Source organism: Mobula hypostoma, chromosome 9 (genome assembly GCF_963921235.1).
Source record: "Mobula hypostoma chromosome 9, sMobHyp1.1, whole genome shotgun sequence".
Taxonomy (NCBI): domain Eukaryota; kingdom Metazoa; phylum Chordata; class Chondrichthyes; order Myliobatiformes; family Myliobatidae; genus Mobula; species Mobula hypostoma.
Genome location: NC_086105.1, coordinates 112,702,856 through 112,726,589, shown reverse-complemented (window position 1 = coordinate 112,726,589; position 23,734 = coordinate 112,702,856). Strand labels below are relative to the sequence as shown.

At 39.4% G+C, this 23,734-nt stretch overlaps 1 protein-coding gene across 1 annotated transcript in view; it reads left to right on the top strand.

The window, feature by feature from the left end:
• LOC134351965 (myosin-16-like) overlaps nt 1-23,488 on the top strand; it is a 63,776-nt gene extending 40,288 nt beyond the window's left edge. Inside the window, exons 28-44 of the mRNA XM_063058934.1 lie at nt 144-200; nt 1,976-2,062; nt 3,408-3,653; nt 4,537-4,654; nt 5,822-5,949; nt 6,596-6,792; nt 8,247-8,379; nt 8,842-9,058; nt 10,129-10,265; nt 10,760-10,863; nt 11,275-11,467; nt 12,003-12,206; nt 15,350-15,475; nt 17,946-18,116; nt 18,514-18,714; nt 20,982-21,198; nt 23,129-23,488. Of these exons, the coding sequence (XP_062915004.1) occupies nt 144-200; nt 1,976-2,062; nt 3,408-3,653; nt 4,537-4,654; nt 5,822-5,949; nt 6,596-6,792; nt 8,247-8,379; nt 8,842-9,058; nt 10,129-10,265; nt 10,760-10,863; nt 11,275-11,467; nt 12,003-12,206; nt 15,350-15,475; nt 17,946-18,116; nt 18,514-18,714; nt 20,982-21,173 (2,511 nt within the window). The 3' untranslated portion in view covers nt 21,174-21,198; nt 23,129-23,488. The remainder of the gene's footprint in view (nt 1-143; nt 201-1,975; nt 2,063-3,407; nt 3,654-4,536; nt 4,655-5,821; nt 5,950-6,595; nt 6,793-8,246; nt 8,380-8,841; nt 9,059-10,128; nt 10,266-10,759; nt 10,864-11,274; nt 11,468-12,002; nt 12,207-15,349; nt 15,476-17,945; nt 18,117-18,513; nt 18,715-20,981; nt 21,199-23,128) is intronic.
• The last annotated feature ends 246 nt before the right edge of the window (nt 23,489-23,734 follow it).

Sequence of the window (23,734 nt, the reverse complement as noted above, 5' to 3'; positions counted from 1 at the left end):
TTACTTACATCCTTAATGTAAAATGTGAATCTGAAGACTAAGATCTGACCATTGTAATAATTCTGAACCTTATTTAATTCATCGGAATGACTTGTTTAGATATTTAAAAGAAAGCGTAAGAGATTAATTCTTTATGTTTCCAGTCTCGAATTGAAGAATTAGAAGAGGAGCTTGAGGGAGAGCGGGCCATGAGGGCTAAGGTAAAACAACGTCAATTGTTAATACATGCTAAATATCTCATAATGTAACCAACCAGCTGGTAATATTTATGGTAAAATTTAATTAAGTATTAACATCCTTGCCAAGATATATCTGAAAGTGAGTTTTCCCATTACTTATACATATGAGATTCTTATTTATTCAGCCAGATTCTAGCTGCAGCTAAAATTGTGAAGTACCGTGGAAATTTAAGTCATAGTGTTAAAGGGAAAAGAGCCGTACCTTGTTGCAAAGGTCTGAACTGTGAAGTCAAGCCCTTTGTTGGTCAGGAAGGAACTTGCGCTGTCTGGGTGATGCTGGGGAAAGAGACACCCAGAGTAAACTCAATATGAGCTGGAGTTTGAGAAGGTGGAAACGTGTGAGGATGCTACTAGAATCAGATTTGACATATCACATGAAATTAGTTATTTTGCAGCAGCAGTGCAGTGCAACAACATAAACTATAAATTACAAAAGTAAATAAATAATGCAAAAATTAAGGAAAAACAGGGTAGTGTTCATGGATTTACGCACTGTTTGGAAATCTAATGGCAGAGGAGAAGAAGCTGTTTCTGAATTGTACAGTGTGGATCTTCAGGTTCCTGTACCTCCTTCCTGATGGTAGTAATGAGAACAGGGCACGTCCCAGATAGTGAGTGTCCTTAATGATTGACGCTGCCTTCTTAATGACACCGCCTCTTAAAGGTGTATCAGTGGTGGGGAGGCTTGTGCCCATCTGGAGCTGGTTGAGTCAACAACCCTCTATAACCTCTTGTGATCCTGTGCATGGAGCCTCCGTAGTAAGCTGTTCCTTAGTGTAGACGTAGTGCTACTGGGAGGCCGCATCATCATGTTTCTGACCCCTGCTGTCTCCTCCATGAGGTTAGGAGACCCCTTTCTTAGGCAGCAAAGATTATAGAGCATATATTTGCTCTGAGTATTGTTAGAGAGAGGTTGATAGTCGTAAGTGATTGGGGTAGACTAGGTTAAATAAGATTTAAAGTTAATATTTTTTGTAGATTTGTTATGGTATTTGAAGATAACTTGACCTGTCATTTGATGCCATTGAACTTCTTGCGGTACTACATTTAGACCCTTTGACTTGGCTTATGGATTTGATCCCCATAGCGAATTGTTTCCACTGTGATCACAGGCTGTTCTGATCCCATTTGATATAAGATATCCCTGTTTCTTTTCACTTCCTCCACAAAGCTCTACAGAGCAAGGTCTGAAGATCTTGGAACCTGGCATCCCATGTTGTGTTATTCTTCATAAGTTTTCAGGCCAGATTCACAAATAGAACAATTGCCAACAACGCTCCGGCCATTGTGCAGCCGCCCTGTAAGAAAAGCAGGCAAACCATCTGATTAACTGTTTTTAGTATCAATAGGAGACTGAAGTTTATGGCCTGGACTCATCACTGATCACGTCAACATTATACATTTAGATTATCTGCATCCAGACAGGTGATGTTCCTGACTAAGCCTATCCCAGAGCTAACAGGTGTCATCCTGCACAGAGCCAAGACTTCATGAGATATCACTGCACACCCTAATCATTCTGATAATTGTGACTATGACTTCAAGGCCCAACACTCCATAATTCCTTTCTCATACCTCTCCACTTCTGCACATCTGTAAATCACATCTGAAAATCATCTTCGGTATCCTTGACCACAAATTGTGTCTGATGACACTTGGGACATTTTTACTGTTTTTGTTATGAATGATTCTATTTGTTTTCCAAAGAATAAACCTTATACCTCCAATCCATGCAGGTTGAAAAACAGCGAGCTGAGTACTCCCGTGAATTGGAGGAACTCAGTGACAGACTGGAAGAAGCTGGTGGTGCCACAGTATCTCAGGTAATTTAAGGGGCTTATGGAGGAATTTAAATCTGAGCAGGTTACAAAGGTGCATGTTATTAACTCATCTGCATTTGTGCTTATCTTTGGAGTAAAGAAACAGGTGGTTTCATATCCGCTTCACACCTTCCCCACCTTTACGTTGAAAATGAACTAAAACGAAGTCAGTACTCTAAAATTTCCTAACTCTTTACTGTCAGTTTGTTTGAGCACCATGAAAATCATCTCATCTCTTTGCTTCCGCATTCAAAGTTTCAAGGTTCATTTATTATCAAAGTATACAACTCTAAAATTCTTCTTCTCTGGGTAGCCATGAAACCAAGAAAGAAAAGAAAGGCAGCACAGTTATCAATCTCCAAACCCCATCTCCGCACACAAAAAAAAACGAACAAAAATTGAGCAGGCATATCAACCCCCAAATACCTCCTCCTACACAAAACAACGAACAAAAAAGGAACAGGCACATCAACCCCAACATGTTGAAGAGCAGGTGTAGCCTAACTCATCTGCACAGAATTCCTCAGATAGATTAGTTTTTAAAAACATTTTAATTTAATGTTATTACTTTAAAGTGTTTTAAGGTAATTAATTTACTTCTTTGATTTTGAAAATTATTTTAATAATTTTGAACTGATTTTAAATTCCTCTGGTCAGCAAAATAATTTAGAAGCAGAAAAAAAGGCTAACAGATTGGCACATTCATGGAGCTTAAGTATCCACTGCTCAGGCCTACTGGCCAATTAAGATACCTCTGGACGCAGCAATGTGATCTGACATTCATTTGGCTTGTTGGGCCAAAGGGAGTGTGCGTGTGGGTGAATAAAAGCAAAATGCATGTGCAAGCAGCGGGCTATGTGTATTCTGTACACAATTCGCATTGTGATTGGGAATGTAGTATCTGTAAGGGGAGTGGAAGCAATTAAGTGTTAACTTTCAGAAGGGAATTCAGTATACCTGTATACTTTAAATGGAAATATTATTGATTATGGTAAAAGAGCAACAGAGTGGAACAAATTGGATAGTTACTTTAAAGATAAAGCACATAAAGAATGGGTCAAGTGACATTCTGGGCTGTATGATTGTATGTGAGTACATTTTCTTTCAGTTAATATCCATTTTAATTGACATCCACATATTATGCCTTAGTATTACATAGACCTTTTAAAAATTAAATTTACCTGATACCTTAAAAGCATTGATAAATACAAATGTCAGGCAGATAAGAGAAAGTTAGCAAGTAGGATTTATTTCCTCGCATTGATATGTTATTGACCTTGCTTTCTTCTATCACTGAAGTGGGGGATACAAGTTTCTAAGAATTATTTTATTCCTTTGGTCCCTATAGATTGAGATGAACAGGAAGCGTGAGGTAGAACTTCTGAAGCTGCGACGAGAACTGGAAGAATCTGCTCTTCAGGCTGAAGCGACAGCTTCCGCACTTAGGAAAAAGCACACCGACTCCATTGCTGAGCTGACGGAGCACATTGAGAACTTGCAGAGGGTCAAGGGAAAACTTGAAAAGGACAAACAGGTCATGAAAGCTGAGATTGATGACCTCAATGGCAATTCAGAGACATTGCAGAAAGCCAAGGTAATAGACTAAATCTACATGAAAAATAATTTTAACCCAGACTGGCTTCATGGATGTGATAAATACAGTATATGGGCAGTACAAATAAATGACATGAGCTTCAGCATTGTCAATTATATAGCAAGGAGCAAAACACCAAGCCAGTTCTGAAATGCCAGTTGGCATCACTAAGTTATTAATCAAATTCCATGGAATTCCCAGCAATACTGAGTGGAATAATGTCTTACAAGTATAATACAGCAGCTCTTACTAAAGGTACAAAGACCTTTACGCCTCACTTTGGTACATCTCCCTTAGGAGTTCCTATTACTGATGTTCGACAATTTTCTGAATCATCTGTTCGGAATGTGCTGGTGTGGAGTTAGCAGTAATTTTACGGGTGATTTATTGGGATTCAGAGAAAAAAATCTCCAGAAAATTTTAGGGAGAGTCTTCAATTGATATGTAATTTAACATAGTTGAAAGGAACAGTATGCTTGGCTGTGATATGGACAGGGCTGCAAATAAGGGCAAAACAATCATATCTTTTCCATATTGTTCTGAATTAATTAGGACAGAATCCAAACAACATTAGTTAAATAGCCACGACAGAGCTTTAACACAAAAGAAAGTACATGCATTTATGTAACACTTTTCATAACCTTGAGAAATGTATTTTTAATTTATGCATATCTTGCAATGTAGGAATGTTGCAGTGTATCTTTAGGGAAAGATTTAAATTGCTTCTCAAACCAGAAGACATTATTACAAATTACAGTAGTTAATAAGACTATTATATTAAATCTTCATCAGCAGACTATCTGTGTATATGAGACAATGGGAAGAAAATCTCATCTGAACACATTTTCAGTGATTAATAATCATTCCATTCCTTTGTGTACAGCTGAATGCGGATATGCAAGTTCGGAAGCTGGAAGACAGCATAGCAGAGGCTAATGCCAAATATGCTGAAATGGAAAGAAACTTAACTGAAGCTAATACTGTGAAGACCAGGCTGCAAGGTATCAGATAACTTAATCTTGTCACTCCTCTCAAAGTCTGAAATCATTGCTGCCAAAGAAGTTTGCAAAACATAAAATCATTTATTGTAATTGATATCCATGTTGTCTGTATTGGAGATGTTTCTACATGTTAACAACTGAAATTAGTGTAATAGTATTTGCTGTAATGCTTTGATTTGAAACCAGCTATCAGTGACCTTAGAAAATATTCAACCTGCTATATTCTCCAGTGTTCTAAATTTTATGTGTTTATGATCTACTTTCTGTAACCTGGTTTCCTGTTTCTTTTACCCCTTGTTTTGTCGTGGGCTGAATTCCAATTTGGCAAAGGAGTGTACTTCTGTGACACTGAGTCCCTTTGTCTTATAATTCTGATGCAGCAAGTGTCTTCTTGTTGAGCAAGGCAGTCCCGACATTGCAAAACTAACTGAATTCTGTTAACCTAAATTTCCCAGCTAAAGCACTATATATACTATAAATTGCAGTTAACAAATGGATAGCAGACTTGTCAAAACTTCCTTTTGTTCCTTTCTAAGGGAAACTTCATTATCTAAATGGTAGCAATTTTGTCTTTGAGGCAGAAGAGTGAGGGTTCAAATCTTAGGACAAAAACGAGAGCATAGAATTCAAGGCTGTAATCCATTTCTGAGTGAGTATCGGAGTTGCTGTTTTTGTGGACGAAATATTAAAGTGAAGCTCCTTCTGCTCCCTAGTGTGTAAAAGATTACTCTGGAGAATAGCAGGAAATTAGCTCCAATATGCTGGTCAATGCTTATCCCTTGACTAGCCTTACAAAAATAATTTGATTGTTATCACATTATGCAAATTACGGGAGCGTAGTATTCATAAATAGCTGCTATATACACTGGTTGCAAAAAACAACCTCTCTTTGTCTGCACAGGTGCTTTATTGGTTGTAAAATAATTCAAGATGATTTAGGCCTCGAATGGTATGCTAAATATGGGTCTTATGTTCTCACTGGTTGAAAAGGCTGTCAACCTCCATAAAATTGTACAGGAATTCTCCTGACAAATCATTGGCCTTTTCCACGCAGATATTGCCGGTGATAATTTCTAGCATTATGTAGATACAGAAAGGAGTTGAAGTTCACAATATTTACAGTCAGATGAAAGGATTTCTCACCGTTATTCATTTTTTCTGGACAAGCTGAAAACAGCGAGCTGACTCGCGAATATGAGGAGGCCCAAAGTAGACTGAACCAGCTGATCAGGACCAAAACTACACTTTCTTCTCAAGTTGAAGAGCTCAAGAGGCAACTGGAAGAAGAGTCAAGGGTAAGGCTTTATTTATTTACCTCCACCAAAAACTTGAATTTGGTAAGAATGAGAAAATGATTGCAGATAATTAATACAAACTTCTGCATTTGTGCCTGGACAATATTTTCAGATAATATTTGCAAGATTTAGTTGCATCTGAATTACTTCTACACATGCGTGCATGGATATATTTTGTATTTTGTGCACAAGTCACAAATGATGTTCACTTTAGGCAGAAACAGAGTTAAGCATTCATCAGGTTAAAATGTTAAATCTTATTTCCTTTCCTCTCCGTGTGATTTTGTGTGTTTCCAGCATTTTTAATTTTTACTTCACATTTACAGCGTCTGCAGTAATTTTTTTTCCATTTCGTCGTTTTTTTTTACCTCTTTTGCTCTTTATTTCAGTTTGTTTGTAAAAGATCTGCGCCTTCTCTGGTACATTTTCAAAATTATGGTACATCGTCATTAAATTAATGAGAATCTTGTCCTCTAGTTCTGGCAGCTATAAAAGGAACACTTGGAAGAAATTCAGACACCTAAATGTGCAAATTTTATTATCTCTACACAAATGTTAGAACTACACATTTAGCTAATGTCTTTGTATTTATGTTGGTTGGGATATTGTATAGTAAACAGCAGCATTGAACTTTAATGCACTTTAGGCCAGAAGTGGTGCGGTGGTGGGTCTAGCCAATGCTAAACATGACATGGACCTAGCAAAGGAACAATTGGAAGAAGAACAGGGAAGCAAAACTGAGTTGCAACGACTGGTTTCTAAACTGAACAGTGAAGTCACAACATGGAGGACCAAGTATGAGACTGATGCCATTCAGAAGACAGAGGAGCTGGAAGAGACAAAGTGAGTAATAATGCTCATGGTCATTTAAGAAGATAGTGCAATGATTGATAGAAGCCAATTATCCTTGTCTAAGGACATTTTTATAGGGGTTTCCTAGAGCAGTTCTTTGCAGCTGCTTCTTTACTGTCCTTCCTTGCACCTCAGGGTCTGAAGTGGGAATGTTTGCTGATGAATACACAATAACCAATCCCACTTGCAACTTCTCTGCAAATGGAAAAAGTTCTCAGCTGTATGCAACAGGCCCTGGGTTGTCATGCAGTGTAACATTCAAACTGAAAAAGACCAGACAGTGACCATCTCTGACCCTTGATGTATAAAGGTTGGGATCACCACTGGAAAGAAAATTCACCTGAGCAGAGGCTTCAGAGGAGGTCGATGTGCCTGATTTGTTTTGATCATTTTTTTATGTGCTGGAGGAGGGATTTGGGGGTTGATATACCTGATCCGTTTTACTCAGTTTCTGTGCTGGAGGAGGGACTTGGGGGTTGATGTGCCTGTTTTGTCTTTTTTTATGGGGACGTGGGATTTTGGGGTCGATGATTATGCCGCCTTTCTTTCCTTTCTTGGTTTAACAGCTTCCTGGATGATTGAAGAATTTCAGAGTTGTATACTTTTATAATAAATGAACTTTTGAACTTTTTTGGACCCAGAGGTTGGCTGTCATTTGGCAAATGACACTTGCTGACACCCCAAAGCTTTTCCATCCACCACAAGGCACAAGTCAGTAATGTGATGAAATATTCTTTACTTCCTCTGTGCACTAGTATTACTTATTGATAGATATTTGTAAATGTGATGAGTGTGGTCTGTATAAGGAATAAGCTGCCAGAGGAATGCCATGAGGCAGGATTGAAAAGTTTAGCTGGATGTGGGCCAAATGCCAGAAAATAGGACAAGCTCAGAAGGACATTGTGGTCAGCTTGGACCATTTGGGTTGAAGGGCCTGTTTACTATGACCCCTTGTCTTTACTGGAAGTGTGCAGAGCAAAGCATTGGACTTGATAAACCATCTATTACCCAAAATTTTCTTTCCTTCCACCATTGGCATTCAGTAGCCGCAGTGTGTTTGACCTATAAAATGTACTGTACTAGGTTGCCTACACAAAGGCAGGCCCATGATCGCTATCTCCAAGAAGTACAAGAGCTTCAAGTGGTTGATGAAACCACCCCCTGCAGGTTCCCCCCCACCCCCCCAAGGTTCACACCAATACAGAACTGCTTTATCATGTGTTTTTTTTTAAGTGAAGAAGTTGTTAAAAACTTCCTTGGAATCATGAATTAATTGTCAAAGTAAGTGGTCAAATATCTTTGCATCCAGATATGTTTCCATTGATTCATTATAATTGAGTTAGCATTGGGTGTTATAATGTCACAGAATCTGAACGGCCTAAATTCCTTGATCTCCATACTACCTTGCTGTTGAAAACGATGTTGCAATACTCTCAATTTAATAGGAGAAGGCTGGCTGCTAGGTTACAGGAAGCTGAAGAAGCTGCTGAGTCTGCACAAGCCCGAGCAGCTAGCCTGGAAAAATCAAAGCAGAGACTTACCGGGGAAGTGGAAGACTTAACCATCGAGCTGGAAAAGGTAATGAGAAAAAGGGTAAAATGTATAGGTAACAATGCAGTTATTCCCTTCTGTCTGACAGATCAAACACAGGTTACCACGGATTGCTCTAGCATCACCAGAAATTAAATATTAAATGCCTGGACTGGTGTGAGTAATCTAGGGGGAATAAAAAGAAAAGAGCATTCAAAATGTACGTTTTTAAAATTTTTGATTTCAAAACTATTGGAGAACTCTTGAGGAGGCCTCCATGACTGAGTGGTCTATTTGGAGGTAATGGGATAAAACCTCCAGCCATAATCGTGAACACATTAATCGGGTCACATTCAATCACTCAAGTGCTTATCAACAAGTTTAATGGTTTAATGCTCTCAAAATGCATCTCAAGAAGGTTTGAACCTGTTTAGATAACATAAAAGCCCTTTTTCTGAGGCTGCTTCTATAGTGGTCTAATATATGTCCCCTCTTTCTCATTATTCTCAGGCAAATGCTGCTGCAGCTCTGCTGGACAAAAAACAGCGATCCTTTGACAAAATGCTTTCAGAATGGCAGCAGAAATATGAAGAGGTACAGGTCGAACTTGACAATTCACAGAAGGAGTGCAGGACCTATGCAACAGAAGTCTTCAAACTGAAAACAAGTTATGAGGAGATTATTGAACAGCTTGAGGTTGTGAAGAAAGATAATAAGAATCTTCAAGGTAATCATTCATTATGAAGTATTTCACAACTGAGAGTAGCCAGTAAAAATTTGTTCTGTTGGAACAATCTGAATGTCACACATTCCATGGGCACAATGTAAAAGCTTGCACATATGCGTGCACGCCCACATCGCTGTGCACCCTCAAATCTATGGCCAGATAATGGTGGGTGATGAGGAGCTAGTGATGTTGGGGGTATTTGGAAACAAGAATGAAAGGATAGCCTCAGAGTCAGAATTATTGTAGTATCACCAAGTACAGAGGTAATGGTTGCTCAAATCTTGCAAAGGGTTGAGAATCTTGAAGCAAACTCTAGAAAGAGCACAAGTTCATTTACAAGCTAAACCACTGGAACAATCAAGTCTGGAGATAATGGGACATATTGTAGTTTTAGTATGGAGTTGAGAAGAGGCAGGAAAACAGCCAAATAGTACTACAAAGTAGGTATTATTGAAGATAAAGTGAAAATGAGGATGGATGCTCATCTGTGTGTAAACAGTCTGTCTTAATTTAAAACAATTTCCTGGGATTGAAGTAGTAGCCAGGAAGATTGAGTCACTGCAGAATCCAGTGTTCAAAGAGGTAAGTGCAAGGAAAACGAAACTGCAGATCATGCACATCCGAAATAAAAACAGAATGAACTGAGCTTCTCAGAGGGTAGGCAGCATCTTTACAGGTAGATTTAGAATAAACAAATCAAAGAGGTGATATAGAATGTAATAATGTTTTTTTAAAAATCCTACTACTATCTTCCATTGATTGCATTGGGATTGAATCAAAAGGAGATTTACAAATTGGGTAGAAAATTTACTATTGAGCTTTGTACATTGTCACCTGAAGTCAAAACCTACCTCATTTTATTTTATAGCACAGGATGAAGCCATTTGGCTTACTGCATCAGTGCTTCACCCTGTTCAATAAAACTTTAGAAAGTCAGGGAAGTCTGCTTAGCCCTGTGGCTGATAAACATCTCTTAAAGTCTTCACCTCACCAGTAGTTACCTCACTGAAAGTTTGATGCCATGGTTATTGAACTCAGATTTCTCTGTGCAATTTTCTGTGATCCTTCAGATGAGATTAAGGAACTGGTGGATCAGCTCACAGAGGGCGGAAAGAGTGTGCATGAGCTGCAGAAATTAAAGAAAAAGCTAGAAATCGAAAAAGATGAACTGCAGCTGGCTCTGGAAGAGGCTGAAAGTTCTCTGGAGGTAATGGAATTTGATTCAGTGAATGAGTCTCAAAGTAATCTCTTAATTTACCACAGAAATGTGAATAGCATTGCATGGAAGCAATATCTCTGTAATGTAAGCTTGACAGCTATCCAAGACAAGGCAGACACATAATGAAGCTTTCACCTTGTGTTGACTCATTGTAAACCATGTGCATGTAAGACTCTAGTTCTTAAGTCCTATGGCTTTGCTTTGCATTGACGCTTTGGGTGGTCATATCAAATGATCAATGACTCTTCTGTTGCGGTTATTATGTGGCAGAAATGCTAAGGATAGAAGTTAAGAAGTTTAGTGCTACAAAGTTCATATTAGTGAACTCTGATCAACTCTAATTAACTCTTTATCTTTCAAGTTTAATATTTTTTATTTGCCTGTTTGAAATATTTTTTTTGCTAGGTCCTGCAGACAATAAAATAATTTATGACTAATTTATACGTCATTGAGTGAACTTATTTGGCTTGTCTTGTCTGCAGGCAGAGGAGGCCAAAGTGGTCCGGGTACAGCTGGAACTGGCGCAGGTGAAGGCAGACATTGAGAGAAGAATACACGAGAAAGAGGAGGAGTTTGAAACCACCAGGTACTCAGGCTGATGAGATTACTTCAATTCTAACACTTTTCTTTTAACTGTGTCTGATACAGTGATTGAGTAAATCTGGATTCTTGTAACAATGAGTCAACAACTCAGATTAAATATTGTAGTCACGATTGACCCAATACCATCCATTTCATCCATGTCAGTTGCCCCTCTCAGTGAAGATTGGGTGTAGTTATCACGATCATATTTCACTACTGTTAGCACTGTGACTTGTATCAGTGTGATTTATATACAGTGCATTAGGTGCTACCTTATTTTGATTTATAATAAGTATCCTTATGAATTCTGTATTTATGTATATGAAATTTAATACAAAGATTGGAAAAAGAGAGAAAGAAAACACTGTGACTTGGGCTTAGGTTTCAAATGCTGCTGTTTCCGATGAACTTACAGAAAGAACCACCAGCGTGCCATTGAATCACTGCAGGCCAGCTTAGAGGTTGAATCTAAGGGCCGTGCTGAGGCACTCAGGTTGAAGAAGAAGATGGAGGCTGATGTGAATGAGATGGAGATCCAGCTTGAACATGCAAACAAGAATAATGCAGAGCTGGTCAAGACCCTGAAGAAGCTTCAACTACAGCTTAAGGTAACCATGAACTAGTCTTCTGTTTTATTGAAATGCGGTGATATGTCTCCCTGGAAGTGCTAGTGATTAATACCAAAGAAGTAATAAGCAAGCTTGAGATAACTACAATGAGGTAAATGCAAACAATTAAGCTTTTCATTTTGCTAGAAATGATTAGAAATTAAATATATCTTTAGAATAGCACTTTGTACTCCAGTCACCCTGATTTTAAAATGCCAAAAACATCTCAAGATAATTCATGGGCAGTTAAATTTGATCTGAGACATATAAAACTATAACAGTTGTTATGAGAAGTGCCATAAGGAAGACAGAAAGATTTAGAAAGGGATCTCAGAGCTTAGACCCAAGGAAACTTAAAACATACAGTACCTGCTAGTGATTGAACTCTGAAAAGCAGATATATGTAACTTGCCAGACTTGGGGAAGCACAGGGATCCTTATCAGTTGTAGGGGTGGAGATGGTTACAGAGATAGGGAGATGGTGTTGCCAATCTTTGTTCCGACAGAACAAAACAACTTGCTTGTACCCCCTCAGGAAACACAAGCTCAAATGGATGAAGATGCTCGCCGGCACGAAGAGCTGCGTGAACAGTACAATCTGTCAGAACGGCGCATTAGTCTTTTGCAGACAGAGCTAGAAGAGCATCGCAACACACTAGAATCAAGTGAGCGATCTCGCAAGCAAACAGAACAGGAACTGATAGAAGTAACTGAACGGTACAATGAACTCAACGTGCAGGTAACTACACCAATAAATTTTATGAAAGCAAATTTTTTAAAGATCAATTTATATTTTGGTAAGGAAATGCAGTCATGCACATGAAATCAAAATCAAAGTCATTTTCAAAATGATGTCCAAACAATTTGAAAGAAGATCTGTTTTTTTAATTCTAGAGTTCAATAGCAGCTTCACCATCTCTTTTCCTCTGCTTATGTGGGCCTTAACTGCAGTGAATCTTCAAGGTCACAGTACAGATCCCAAAGCATACTGACCTGCAGTGACAGGTTGTTTACAGGTAGTCGAGTCAAGTCAAGTCACTTTTTACTGTCATTTTGACCATAACTGCTGGTACAGTACACAGTAAAAACGAGACAACGTATTTCAGGACCATGGTGCTACATGAAACAATACAAAAACTACACTGAACTATGTAAAACAACACAAAAACTACACTAGACTACAGACCTACCCAGGACTGCATAAAGTGCACAAAACAGTGCAGGCATTACAATAAATAATAAACAAGACAATATGCACAGTAGAGGGCAGTAGGTTGGTGTCAGTCCAGGCTCTGGGCATTGAGGAGTCTGACGGCTTGGGGGAAGAAACTGTTACATAGTCTGGTCATGAGAGCCCGAATGCTTCAGTGTCTTTTGCCAGATGGCAGGAGGGAGAAGAGTTTGTATGAGGGGTGCATGGAATCCTTCATAATGCTGTTTGCTTTGCGGATGCAGCGTGTGGTGTAAATGTCTGTAATGGCGGGAAGAGAGACCCCGATGATCTTCTTAGCTGACCTCACTATCCGCTGTAGTGTCTTGCTACTTGAGATGGTGCAATTTCCGAACCAGGCAGTGATGCAGCTGCTCAGGATACTCTCAGTACAACCTCTGTAGAATGTGGTGAGGATGCGGGGTGGGAGATGGACTTTTCTCAGCCTTCGCAGAAAGTAAAGACACTGCTGGGCTTTCTCTGCTATGGAGCTGGTGTTGTGGGACCAGGTGAGATTCTCCGCCAGGTGAACACCAAGAAATTTGATGCTTTCAGCTTTCAGGTTAACTATAGCAAATGCAATCATTATTCTTGTGTGGTATAATTGCCATTCTCAGATTTTTATGATTCATTGGTACCAAAATGTTCAATATTCTTCTTATTAGGCATTCTCTTGAAATTCAGAATGACTTAGTTGCTGCCCAGTTTTGTGGAAGGCCGAGTTCATGTTCAGATATAATTGTCATTCAACTAGACATGAATACCCATGAGCACACTCAAATGAAACAGTGTTCCTCCGGGGCCAGGATGCAAAACGTAGTACCGACTATCATACACAGCACAAGGCATACATAGCACAGTAAGATGTGGCCAATGTGCAAACTGCAAACACTGTGTGCTTCCAGTCCACAGTCTCAGGGTTCTTGGTATCATGCCAAGCAGCTTTCCAACACTTTGAATGCTCATGGGTCAATTATTCCCAGGAGAATGCTGCATTTCCTCCATGCAGAGAGTGGAAAAGATTGAAAGGTATGCTCAAAGTTTCTTTGAAGAAATGCAGCATTCCCCCAAACTCCTCGGAATCACTGACCCATGAGCATTCAATGTGGAGTGCTCAAGTTTCGCGATTCTGATATCACCTATGCAAAGGAGTCCTGATGAAGGGTCTCAGCCAGAAATATTGATTGTTTATTCATTTCCATAGATGCTGCCTGAGCTGCTGAGTTCCTCCAGCATTTTGTGTTTGTTGCTCTGGATTTCCAGCATCTGCAGAATCTCTTGTGTTTACGCAAACAACTTGGCCAATTTAGCTGACTGAATACAACTAAGGTTTCAATGTTGGGAATGTTATCCTGGGAGAGAAAATAACATTGGTTTACCTATCCTTCCTGTAAATTTGAAAAATTTTATGGAGAAAGGATTGGTGGTATTTTTCCAGTACCTTTAAGTGCCTGGTGTACGTTGGTATCAGACCCATTCACAAGGGCAGAGATAACTTCTGCCCAGTAGACCATAAGTTTTGTGCAGATCTGTCACCTAGTTCCTTTAAACACTCTTTAGCTCAACTGACCAAGATCTGTGCTGGTGCATTGAAGAGGGTGGTGAATTTCATCTTCAATGTCTGTCTTCATCTAGAGGTAGCTCCCTAGACATAGAAAGGGGACCACATTTTACATGATCTTTCCATGAGCATTTATTGTTGGAGGGCAGTGTGGTGTACCAGGGGCAGAATTGTTGGAGGACCTTTTTCATACAGATGTTGAGCATGTGGCCAATCCTCAGATTCTTCTGTTGTGGCTTGCAGTAAATGAAATGCTCCCTTGCTCATAGCCTTTGTTGCCATGCAGCTGGAATTTTCTTTTAGGTAATGTTAATATAATTTTGAAATCTATGTTAATATAATTGGGAAATAACCTGTAATTAATTATGTTCATGAATAAAATCCATAAATGTTCTAAATAATAACATACCACAACTTTTACTTTGAAACATTTTAGAGCTTCAACATATTTCCATTGTCAATGTTTCAATTACAACACAAATTGTAACAATAAACACAGAATGGAAGTTGGTAGCTCATTGTTAATAAACCACCAGCCTACTGAATGTTGACATCGTCTAGTCAATATTCATAGTATGCATTTTACAAAAAAATAAATAAAGTGCTATGCAGTTCTCAGGCCATGTAAAAATTTCCTGCTCAGAACAATGGTCAGTCCACGCAGCTGTAAACAAAATTTAGAGGGAACATTGTTGAGGAGTGTGGTTACCATAGGTTGCAGAGTTTCCCAGAAGATTAGCCCCATGCTTGGGGGAATTTTTACACTTAAGATGCAAGTATGTCGGGAGAATGATTAAAATAACTGTTGAAGCAACAACACAGCCTTGTTTGACATCATTCTCCACTGAATGGTTCTGTTTAAAACAGTTCCAATTATAGTTCTTATGTCACTGTGAGGCCAACATAATGTGGAAGTGAATTTCATTGAGGAGGATCTTCCACTCTCCCTCCTGATCAGTGAACTGTGCAATATAGTGAGATGCTGGCCACAAGCAGGGTGTGCAATCTGTGAGTCAAACAGGCTGATGAATGTACATTTTTTGAAAGCACTCAACTGGTCAAATTGGGCAGAATAAATAGCCTTAAAATGTTCTATATTTCTCCCCTTTAGAATAGCACCTTACTGGGGTATAAACGAAAACTGGAAGGGGATCTTCAGGTACTCACCAATGAGCATGAAGAACTGATCCAGGAGTTCCGTTCTGCTGATGAGAAAGCCAAAAAAGCCATGGTTGATGTAAGTTTGCAGCCTCGAATCAGTCCACTATTAAAATGTTCTTGTTAAATGTTAGTACATCATTCATTTATCTGACCTTACTTAATTTGTAAATGAATCAATTTTGACTGTTATTTCCATCCATCTGAGAAATCGTTATAGCTTTGGTTTGAAATTACTGTCTCGGAGTCCCAGTTTAGATGTTGAGTTACAGTGAATCTGACAAACGAGTATTTTTTTTGGATGCCAATATTGAGTGTGAGTGGTAAATTTCTTGCTGCTCATACCTGGAAGTGTAAGGGTATTAAAACTCCACCCTTTTGTGCACAGTATTAATGCACCAATTGTGCTCAAAAGCAGCTTGACCAGGGGTTGATCATTTCAGTAGTGTCATTGCATCCATCAGGAATTTGATCCAAGCACTTGCAGGTTTGATTTATCTCAGCACAGTTAATGTTTTCTTGGGCTTATTCACACTACCGGTAGTACTGCAGGTGATGTGTTGCACATTTCTCCCAATAACTGGAGCTTTTGAGGGCAACTTACCATCTTAGTTGATAACTATACAGAAGAGCTAGGACTTCACCACAGAGAAATCAGACTGGAGATGGCAGTTTAAAGTTCTGCACTGTGACATCAATGTCAGTCTCCCAGATGCAAAGGTCAATGGTCATCATTATGGAAAGTGATTAAGTGAATTCCTTTCACAGTCTTAGTTCTTGTGCTGTGATCACTGGCCTCTATCAGCACCCTCCCCCCGGTGGTGTGGAAGGTGGAATTTGACTGAGCTTGTCAGCCATATGGCTGAATGTTCAGAAGAGCACTATGTGATATTGTAAGCCCTCTAATCGTTGCCAGTATTTATCAATGCACCTCAGAGAACGGCCTATCCAGATTTGTGTGGCATCTGCTCTGCCCATGATTGCAGGGAGTTATGGTCACAGCTCAGCACTTCACAGAAATCAGCTTCCCCTTCATGGACTCTATGTCTAATTCTCACTACCTTGATAAAGCAGCCAACGTAACCAAAGAACACACCCACTCTCTTCTCCCCCTCCCATCAGGAAGAAAATATGATGTAATTTACATGCCTGAAAGCATGTACCAGAAGCTTCAAGGACAGCTGTTATAAGGTGTTGAATGGTCCCTAGTATGATAAGAATGGACTCTTGACCTCACAATCCACCTTGCTATGACCTTGCACCTTATTGTCTGACTGCTCTGAACTTTGTAGAACTTTATTCTGCACTTTTAATGCTTTCTCTTGTACACCTCAAAGCACTGTTATAATGAATTGGTCTGCATGAACAGCATGCAAGACAAGTTTTTCAGCATACTTCAGTACATGTGACAATAACAAACTAATCTGCCATTCACAATTCCTCCCTTCACCTGTGTAGTGGCCTTTCCTGCTGTTATATTGTGGTTACCCTGTGTAGAGTTCTTTAAGATTTCACTCACTCAATGATACTGTAGCTGTCAGCTCTGCATTGACAATAAACTGGACTGGTCTAAGAACACTGAGGCTGTCTACAAGAAGGGTCAGAGCCGTCTCTATTTCCTGAGGAGACTGAGGTCCTTTAACATCTGTCGGACAATGCTGACGATGTTCTACGAGTCTGCGGTGGCCAGTGTTATCATGTTTGCTGTTGTGTGCTGGGGCAGCAGGTTGAGGGTAGCAAACACCAATAGAATCAACAAACTCATTCGTAAGGCCAGTGATGTTGTGGGGATGGAACTGGACTCTTACGGTGGTGTCTGAAAAGAGGATGCTGTCTAAGTTGCATGCCATCTTGGTCAATGTCTCCCATCCACTACATAATGTACTGGGTGGGCACAGGAGCACATTCAGCCAGAGACTCATTCCTCCGAGATGCAGCACAGAGCGTCATAGGAAGTCATTCCTGCCTGTGGCCATCAAACTTTACAACTCCTCCCTTGGAGGGTCAGACATCCTGAGCCAATAGGCTGGTCCTGGACTTATTTCATAATTTACTGGCGTAATTTACATATTACTATTTAACTGTTTATTACTATTTTTCTATTACTAGTTATTATTTCCATGACTATTACTATCTACTATTTACTAATAGTAGTATTACTATTACTATTTATTATTTATGGTGCAACTGTAACGAAAACCAATTTCCCCCGGGATCAATAAAGTATGACTATGACTATGATAAAGATCCCAAAAGGGACACACTTGTCTGTTTTATTGTACAAATCTGTGTACAAAGTGGCATTGCACATCTCTTCATAATTATATGTCCAAAGTTCTTGACCTTTCTGTGGAAACTAATTAGCATTATACACAGCACATATTAGGCATAACTATAAGAGGACGAAGTCCAAGTGGTTGGCAATAGTTTGATTAGAATTATTGCCAAAAATCAGTCTGAATTGATGGCATATTTTGACTCCTATGGTATACTTTTAAAGTACAGGTCGAACGCAAGTGGTCACTCCTGCTCTCTTTTTTTCTGACCAGGCTTCCCGTATGGCTGAGGAGCTGCGGCAAGAACAGGAGCATTGCATGCACCTGGAGAAGATAAAGAAGAACTTTGAGATTACTATCAAGGATTTGCAGGGTAAACTGGAGGAGGCTGAGCAAATGGCCATTAAGAGTGGACGTCGCATGATCCAGAAACTGGAGGCTAAGGTGAGGAGAGCAGAGGACAGTGCGTTTGTCCGAGAAAATGTCAATTATTTACAGCACCAAGAAGGCAAAGGGGAAAAACATTTCTGTGATAAACATTACATTGCTTATAGATTCTTATATGAATAGAAAAAGATTCTGTGGGTTAACGTTCCCAGAGTTCTCAGTGCAAGCTAGTTTTTATCTGCCATTTGGAAGGTATGATTGGTTTAACTCCTAGAAATGTCTAATGCTCGCCAGGTTTTCTTTACTAACTGCTCAGAGTTTAGGGGCGCTGCGGTTTTGAGAGATGCTGCTTCAAAGCAGGCCTACCTTAGTTTCTTTCTCTTATTTTTGATTAATTACTCTCTTGAAAGGCATGCATTTAGTGGGAAACGTGTTTTTTTTTGCCACAATTTAGATCAAGGAACTGGAATCTGAGCTGGACACGGAACAGAAACGCCACGTGGAAACAGTGAAAAATCTGCATAAGAATGAACGTCGGCTGAAGGAGCTGATCTTCCAAACCGAAGAAGATCACAAGACTAACCAACGTATGCAGGAACTGGTTGAGAAACTACAGAACAAGCTGAAGAGCTATAAGAGGCAGATTGAGGAGTCTGTAAGTTATCTGTACAACAACTGGACATGAAAGTGTGTTTAAAACAGCAAGCTCCATCAAATATTCCAAATTACTTCAGTTTGAAAATCCTTCCTTAAGCCCCTCTTTCAAAATTCTTTAAAGTCCATCCTTAAAGCCTTTCCCTTTTTATAGGCTTGATGTTGATCTCTCCTGAAATCTCCTCCTCTAGCTAGCCAATATTCTCGTTACATATTATGAAGCACTTTGGGATGGTTAGGGTTTGAAAATATATGCATATATATTTCAAAATCGGGTTTATTATCACAGAAGGGTCTCGGCCCGAAACTTTGACTGTACCTCTTCCTGTAGATGCTGCTTAGCCTGCTGTGTTCCACCAGCATTTTGTGTGTGTTATTGTCACTGACGTATGTTTGTGAAATTTGTTGCTTTGTGGCAGCAGTGCAATGTAATACATAAATTGCTAAAGGTTACAATATGAAATATCAAATACCATGCAAAAAGGTAGCAAAATAGTAAGGCAGTGTTTGTGGTTTCATGAACCATTCCAAAATCTGAGCGGAGGGGAAGAAGCTGTTCCTAAAACATTGAGGGTGAGTCTCTGGGCTTTTGTACTTCCTCCCTGATAATAGTAATGAGAAGAGGGCATCTCTTAGATAATGAGGGTCCTTAATGATGAATGAAACCACCTTGAAGCACCACCTTTTGAAGATGTCCTCAATGGTGGGAAGATTAGTATCCACTATGGAGTTTACTAAGTCCATAATGCCCTGCAGCTCTTTTTCAATCCTGTGCATTTGCATGATGCACTGATTCAACCTGTCAGAATGCTCTCCAGGTAAAATTGTAGAAATTTGATAGGGTCTTTGGTGCCATACCAGACCACCTCAAATTCCTAATGAAGTATAGCCACTGTTGTACTTTCTTCCGATTGCATCAATATGTTGGGCCCAGAATCGATTTTCGGAGATGTTAATGCCCAGGAGCTTGAAGCTTTTCACCCTTTTCACCCGCTGACCCCTCGATTAGGACTGGTGTTCTACTGTCTTCCCATTCATGAAGTCCACAATCAATTCCTTGGTCCTACTGACATTGAGTGCAAGGCATTTCTGATTACCAAATTTTAACCCATAACCGATAAATCTAATATTATTGATAAATCAACAGAGTCATCTCATCTATCAAGTCAGTAAATTGTCTGATATTTTAAAACAGAAACATTTCAAACATTGTGAAGTAAACTCTATTTTACAAGCAATACGACCAGATTTCAACAACCATTTTCCTTGATGATGTAATGATTGTAAACTTTGAAATTCCTCAAATACTGATAGGTTGTGAGAGTATCTAATAGTGTCCTTTATTGATTATCAAGCCTGAATTTCTCTTGGCAAAAGTTCCTATCAGCATCAAGAGACGGAGTTGATGTGCTTACATTTTATTTACTATATTTGCGCCATGAATCTCTGACAGGGAAATGGTGCAAGATGGAAGTGAGTCTCTTGTGGAAAGAAGTTTGGAGGAGGGTGAAATATTAATCTGAGAAATGCTAAATGGGAATATATAGGCAGGCAGATGTAATCAACTAACTCCAATGGAACCAATCATCAGGTTTCATCACCCACAACACAGTTAGACCTATTCAGGACAGCAACCAAGGACTCATTTTACCTTCTGCTATTGTACTGGAATTTATTGTATCACCATTCTGTCATTCTATATAAGGCCATCTTGGGTAGGGTCTAATTTTCTGCTCCAGGAGGAACATTTAGGACGCAGCTTTTCTGCAGCTACTGGAAGGATGTATGAGTGAGTAGACATACAGGCTTCTCTTCTGAGAAGTCTGTGGTGGAGTCCAGGTGAGGGAAAAGGACCTAAATATTGTGAAAATCACAAGGTAGTTGATGTGCTTACATTCATGGTGAGAGATCAGCAAAAGTCCCCTGACCACTTCCTCCACCAGTAGAGTTTCAAAGCCATTATATGATTTACAGCTGCAAGGTCTTAATTGTTATAATTAATTTCAGAAGCAGAGGTCAGCACACAAACACATGTTGCTATATTGTACAATTAGTATGTGATATGTATATCAGAGAATTAATTTCTCATGCAAAACACTCTTTAAAAACTAAATTTTCAACAGTGCCAACTGATTTTGAACTTGCAGTATTCTCCAACACCCATCTGTAGTGCCAGTCACTTAACTTCCAGACCTGCGAGGAAAGAATCTTTTAAATATTGGCCAATTAGACTGACGTTCACTGCTTCTCTTTTATTCTTCTTCACAGGAGGAACAGGCTAACCAAAGCCTGGCAAAATACAGGAAGACTGTCCATGAGCTGGATGACGCCGAGGAGAGAGCAGGGATGGCAGAATGTGCTCTGAACAAACTCCGCACCAGGAACCGGGTTTCTGCAAGCAAAGGTTACAGCACCATTGAGGTCATCCAAGTGTCCTCCAAGTCCACTACTGAGGAGTAGGCAGAAGCTTCATCCATTTCAGCTGGTAACCTGAATTTTTGTAATACAGCAAAACCATATTTTAAAATGCATATTAAAATGACTGTAGTTAACAATTAATTTGTAATTGCTTCTGCATTCTTCCTTGGCTCAGAGTGTACAATAGCGGATAGCTCTTCGCAATTTTGTTTCTCGGTCCAAAGTACTGAAGTTATATGTCTGTTCCATCTTCTTATTTCTTTGCTAAATTGCTGGCTTCAGTGTCATCCTTGGTTAATTGGTTCAAAAGTCATCAATTAGTTCAAGGGACTTGGCAACTTCATTCATACTGATGCTCTCAGTGAAGAACTGAAAGAAGTGATGATTGCTGGAGGTGCTTCATTTACATGTGAGCTAAACTGGTTTGCCGATTTGCCCCTTCAGGTGGACAAATATTTGGAAGATGAATAGAAAAGTTTGGTATATTGGCCAATGTTCCTGAAGCATTCTTTCTGATAAAAGCGTCATACCATCTATCACACCTTGTTGTGTACAAGTTGGCAGACTTCAATGAAGTAAAACAAGTTAGATGAATGGAATCCCTCTTCTTACTTGCTATTGGTTCCACAAAGTGCCTTAGAAGGCTATTACAGGCAAGACAGTCTGACTGTCCCCACTGACTTCTGCATACTTATCATATTCAGGTTCTCTATGCTTTACTCAACAAATCATTCAAGATACCGAAGTGTCAAGGCCTTTAGCATTATTTAGAAGTGGCAGGACTGCATCTGATTTAAGGTTCGTCTGTTATCCATGGGCAAATGCTGACCAGTGCCACCAGATCACAAAACAGGGAAATATTTTTCTGACTTTGTTGAAGGGCATTGAGACTAATGGCCAAGACGAAGAACAAGCTGAGCAGATCAATGCTTTTTTTAATTCAGAGGGCAAGGTGAGGGAGCGAGAATGCGGGTTGACTGTGTAATGGCAAAGGCAAAGATGCTCATATGAGTTTTCCTAATAACCACCTAAGCAAGCAGCATTATTGAAGTTGAAGCTACGGATCAACATTTAGATAGTCTGAGTTGGATTGTGCTATGACTATGAGAATGATTGGCTGCAGTTGGAATTGAGTTAGGAATGGGAATTGGCTCTTTTGCCCTGGATCCTGTGGCATGGTTCAGTGATGTTCATAACTAATCTGTCAGCTAACTCCAAATGCAGTCTTTTCCCAAAGAAGCCAAGACTTTGCACTTGGGATTTATTATCTCACATTAATCCTGAGAGAATGGGTAGATAGGAGAGATCTATTCAACCATGGATTAAATCATGTTTTACAGATTCCTAACAGATCAGTAAGAACCTGAGGAATCATATCCAGCCACCTTCAGGCAAAATACAAGGGAAAGAATTTGAAGTTTGTCATTGGTGCTAAATAAGGCCTAGAGAATTTGAACTCATCTCAACACTTTGACTTAAATGCAACTAAGCATTGTGAGATAAGTGCAGTACAACCAATAGCAAATACGCTGGTTGGTTTTAGTCAAAGTGATCCAAGCAAAGCTTTTCATTGAAAAATCATGTAAGGAGTTTTTAGTTCACTGAGCTCCTCTTCCTGGTGAAGCAATGTAACAAGTACCAAAATGTGAAGCTGGTGAGTTTAGCTCCTTGCTTCCCAAAGCTCTCAACAGAAGACACAAGAGACTGCAGATGCTGGAATATGGAGCAAACAACAAACCTCCGAGAGAACTCAGATGCAACACCAACTATCCTTCTGCCTCTATAGATGTGGCCTGAGCTGCTGATTTCTTCCAGCAGTTTGTCACTAACACTGGGGTTTGCCACATGTCATGTTTGCCTTTGTTCAAGACCAGTTTATAAAGATTAATTGTTTTGATCAGGCAGCAATTACTTAAAATGTTTATAGTAATATACATTATAATGTGAAGCATTGAATACGGGTCTATCAAACTTAAACGTGTTTCATTTATTTTCAGGGTTATGCATGCCTTCCAATGACAGCTGTCAGCTATTCAGTTGAAGACTATATCTGCTGAAACCCTGTCAGGCTTTTCAAAGGATACTGGAAAATTTCCCATCAAAAATCAACAAAGATCACAAATTCATCTAATTGTTGGGCTCTTTAGAACAATTGCACAGAGTTCCATCCCTCCTGACGTGGACAGATATCTCTAACAACAATGGTGACAGAAAGAGAATTTGCACTCTCAAGTCAAGGATAGAGTTGTGCAATGCCATGTATAACCTGTCTGAATGTGTAAATACCCATTCACCCCAGTTACAGAAATAAATGTATAGTTCAGTAACCAGCTCTACTTGGCTGTTACTTATGTTTCGTATTCACTCAATGGGTATCATCAGTGGGAATTTGATTCCTAGAAATTATTAATAACTTTCAAATGTTGTTGCTGACAACATTGATGATTTGGTAAAACATTGGCATGGTACAGAATCTAAACGTGTTGCTGCGTGGTACATGCAGGTGCAATGAAACGGACCTATCTGATGTAGTCCACATTTACAGGGTACAGTAACAGGTTTTACTTGCCTGTGGTAAACAGTCCAAAAATGAAAGTAGTTCA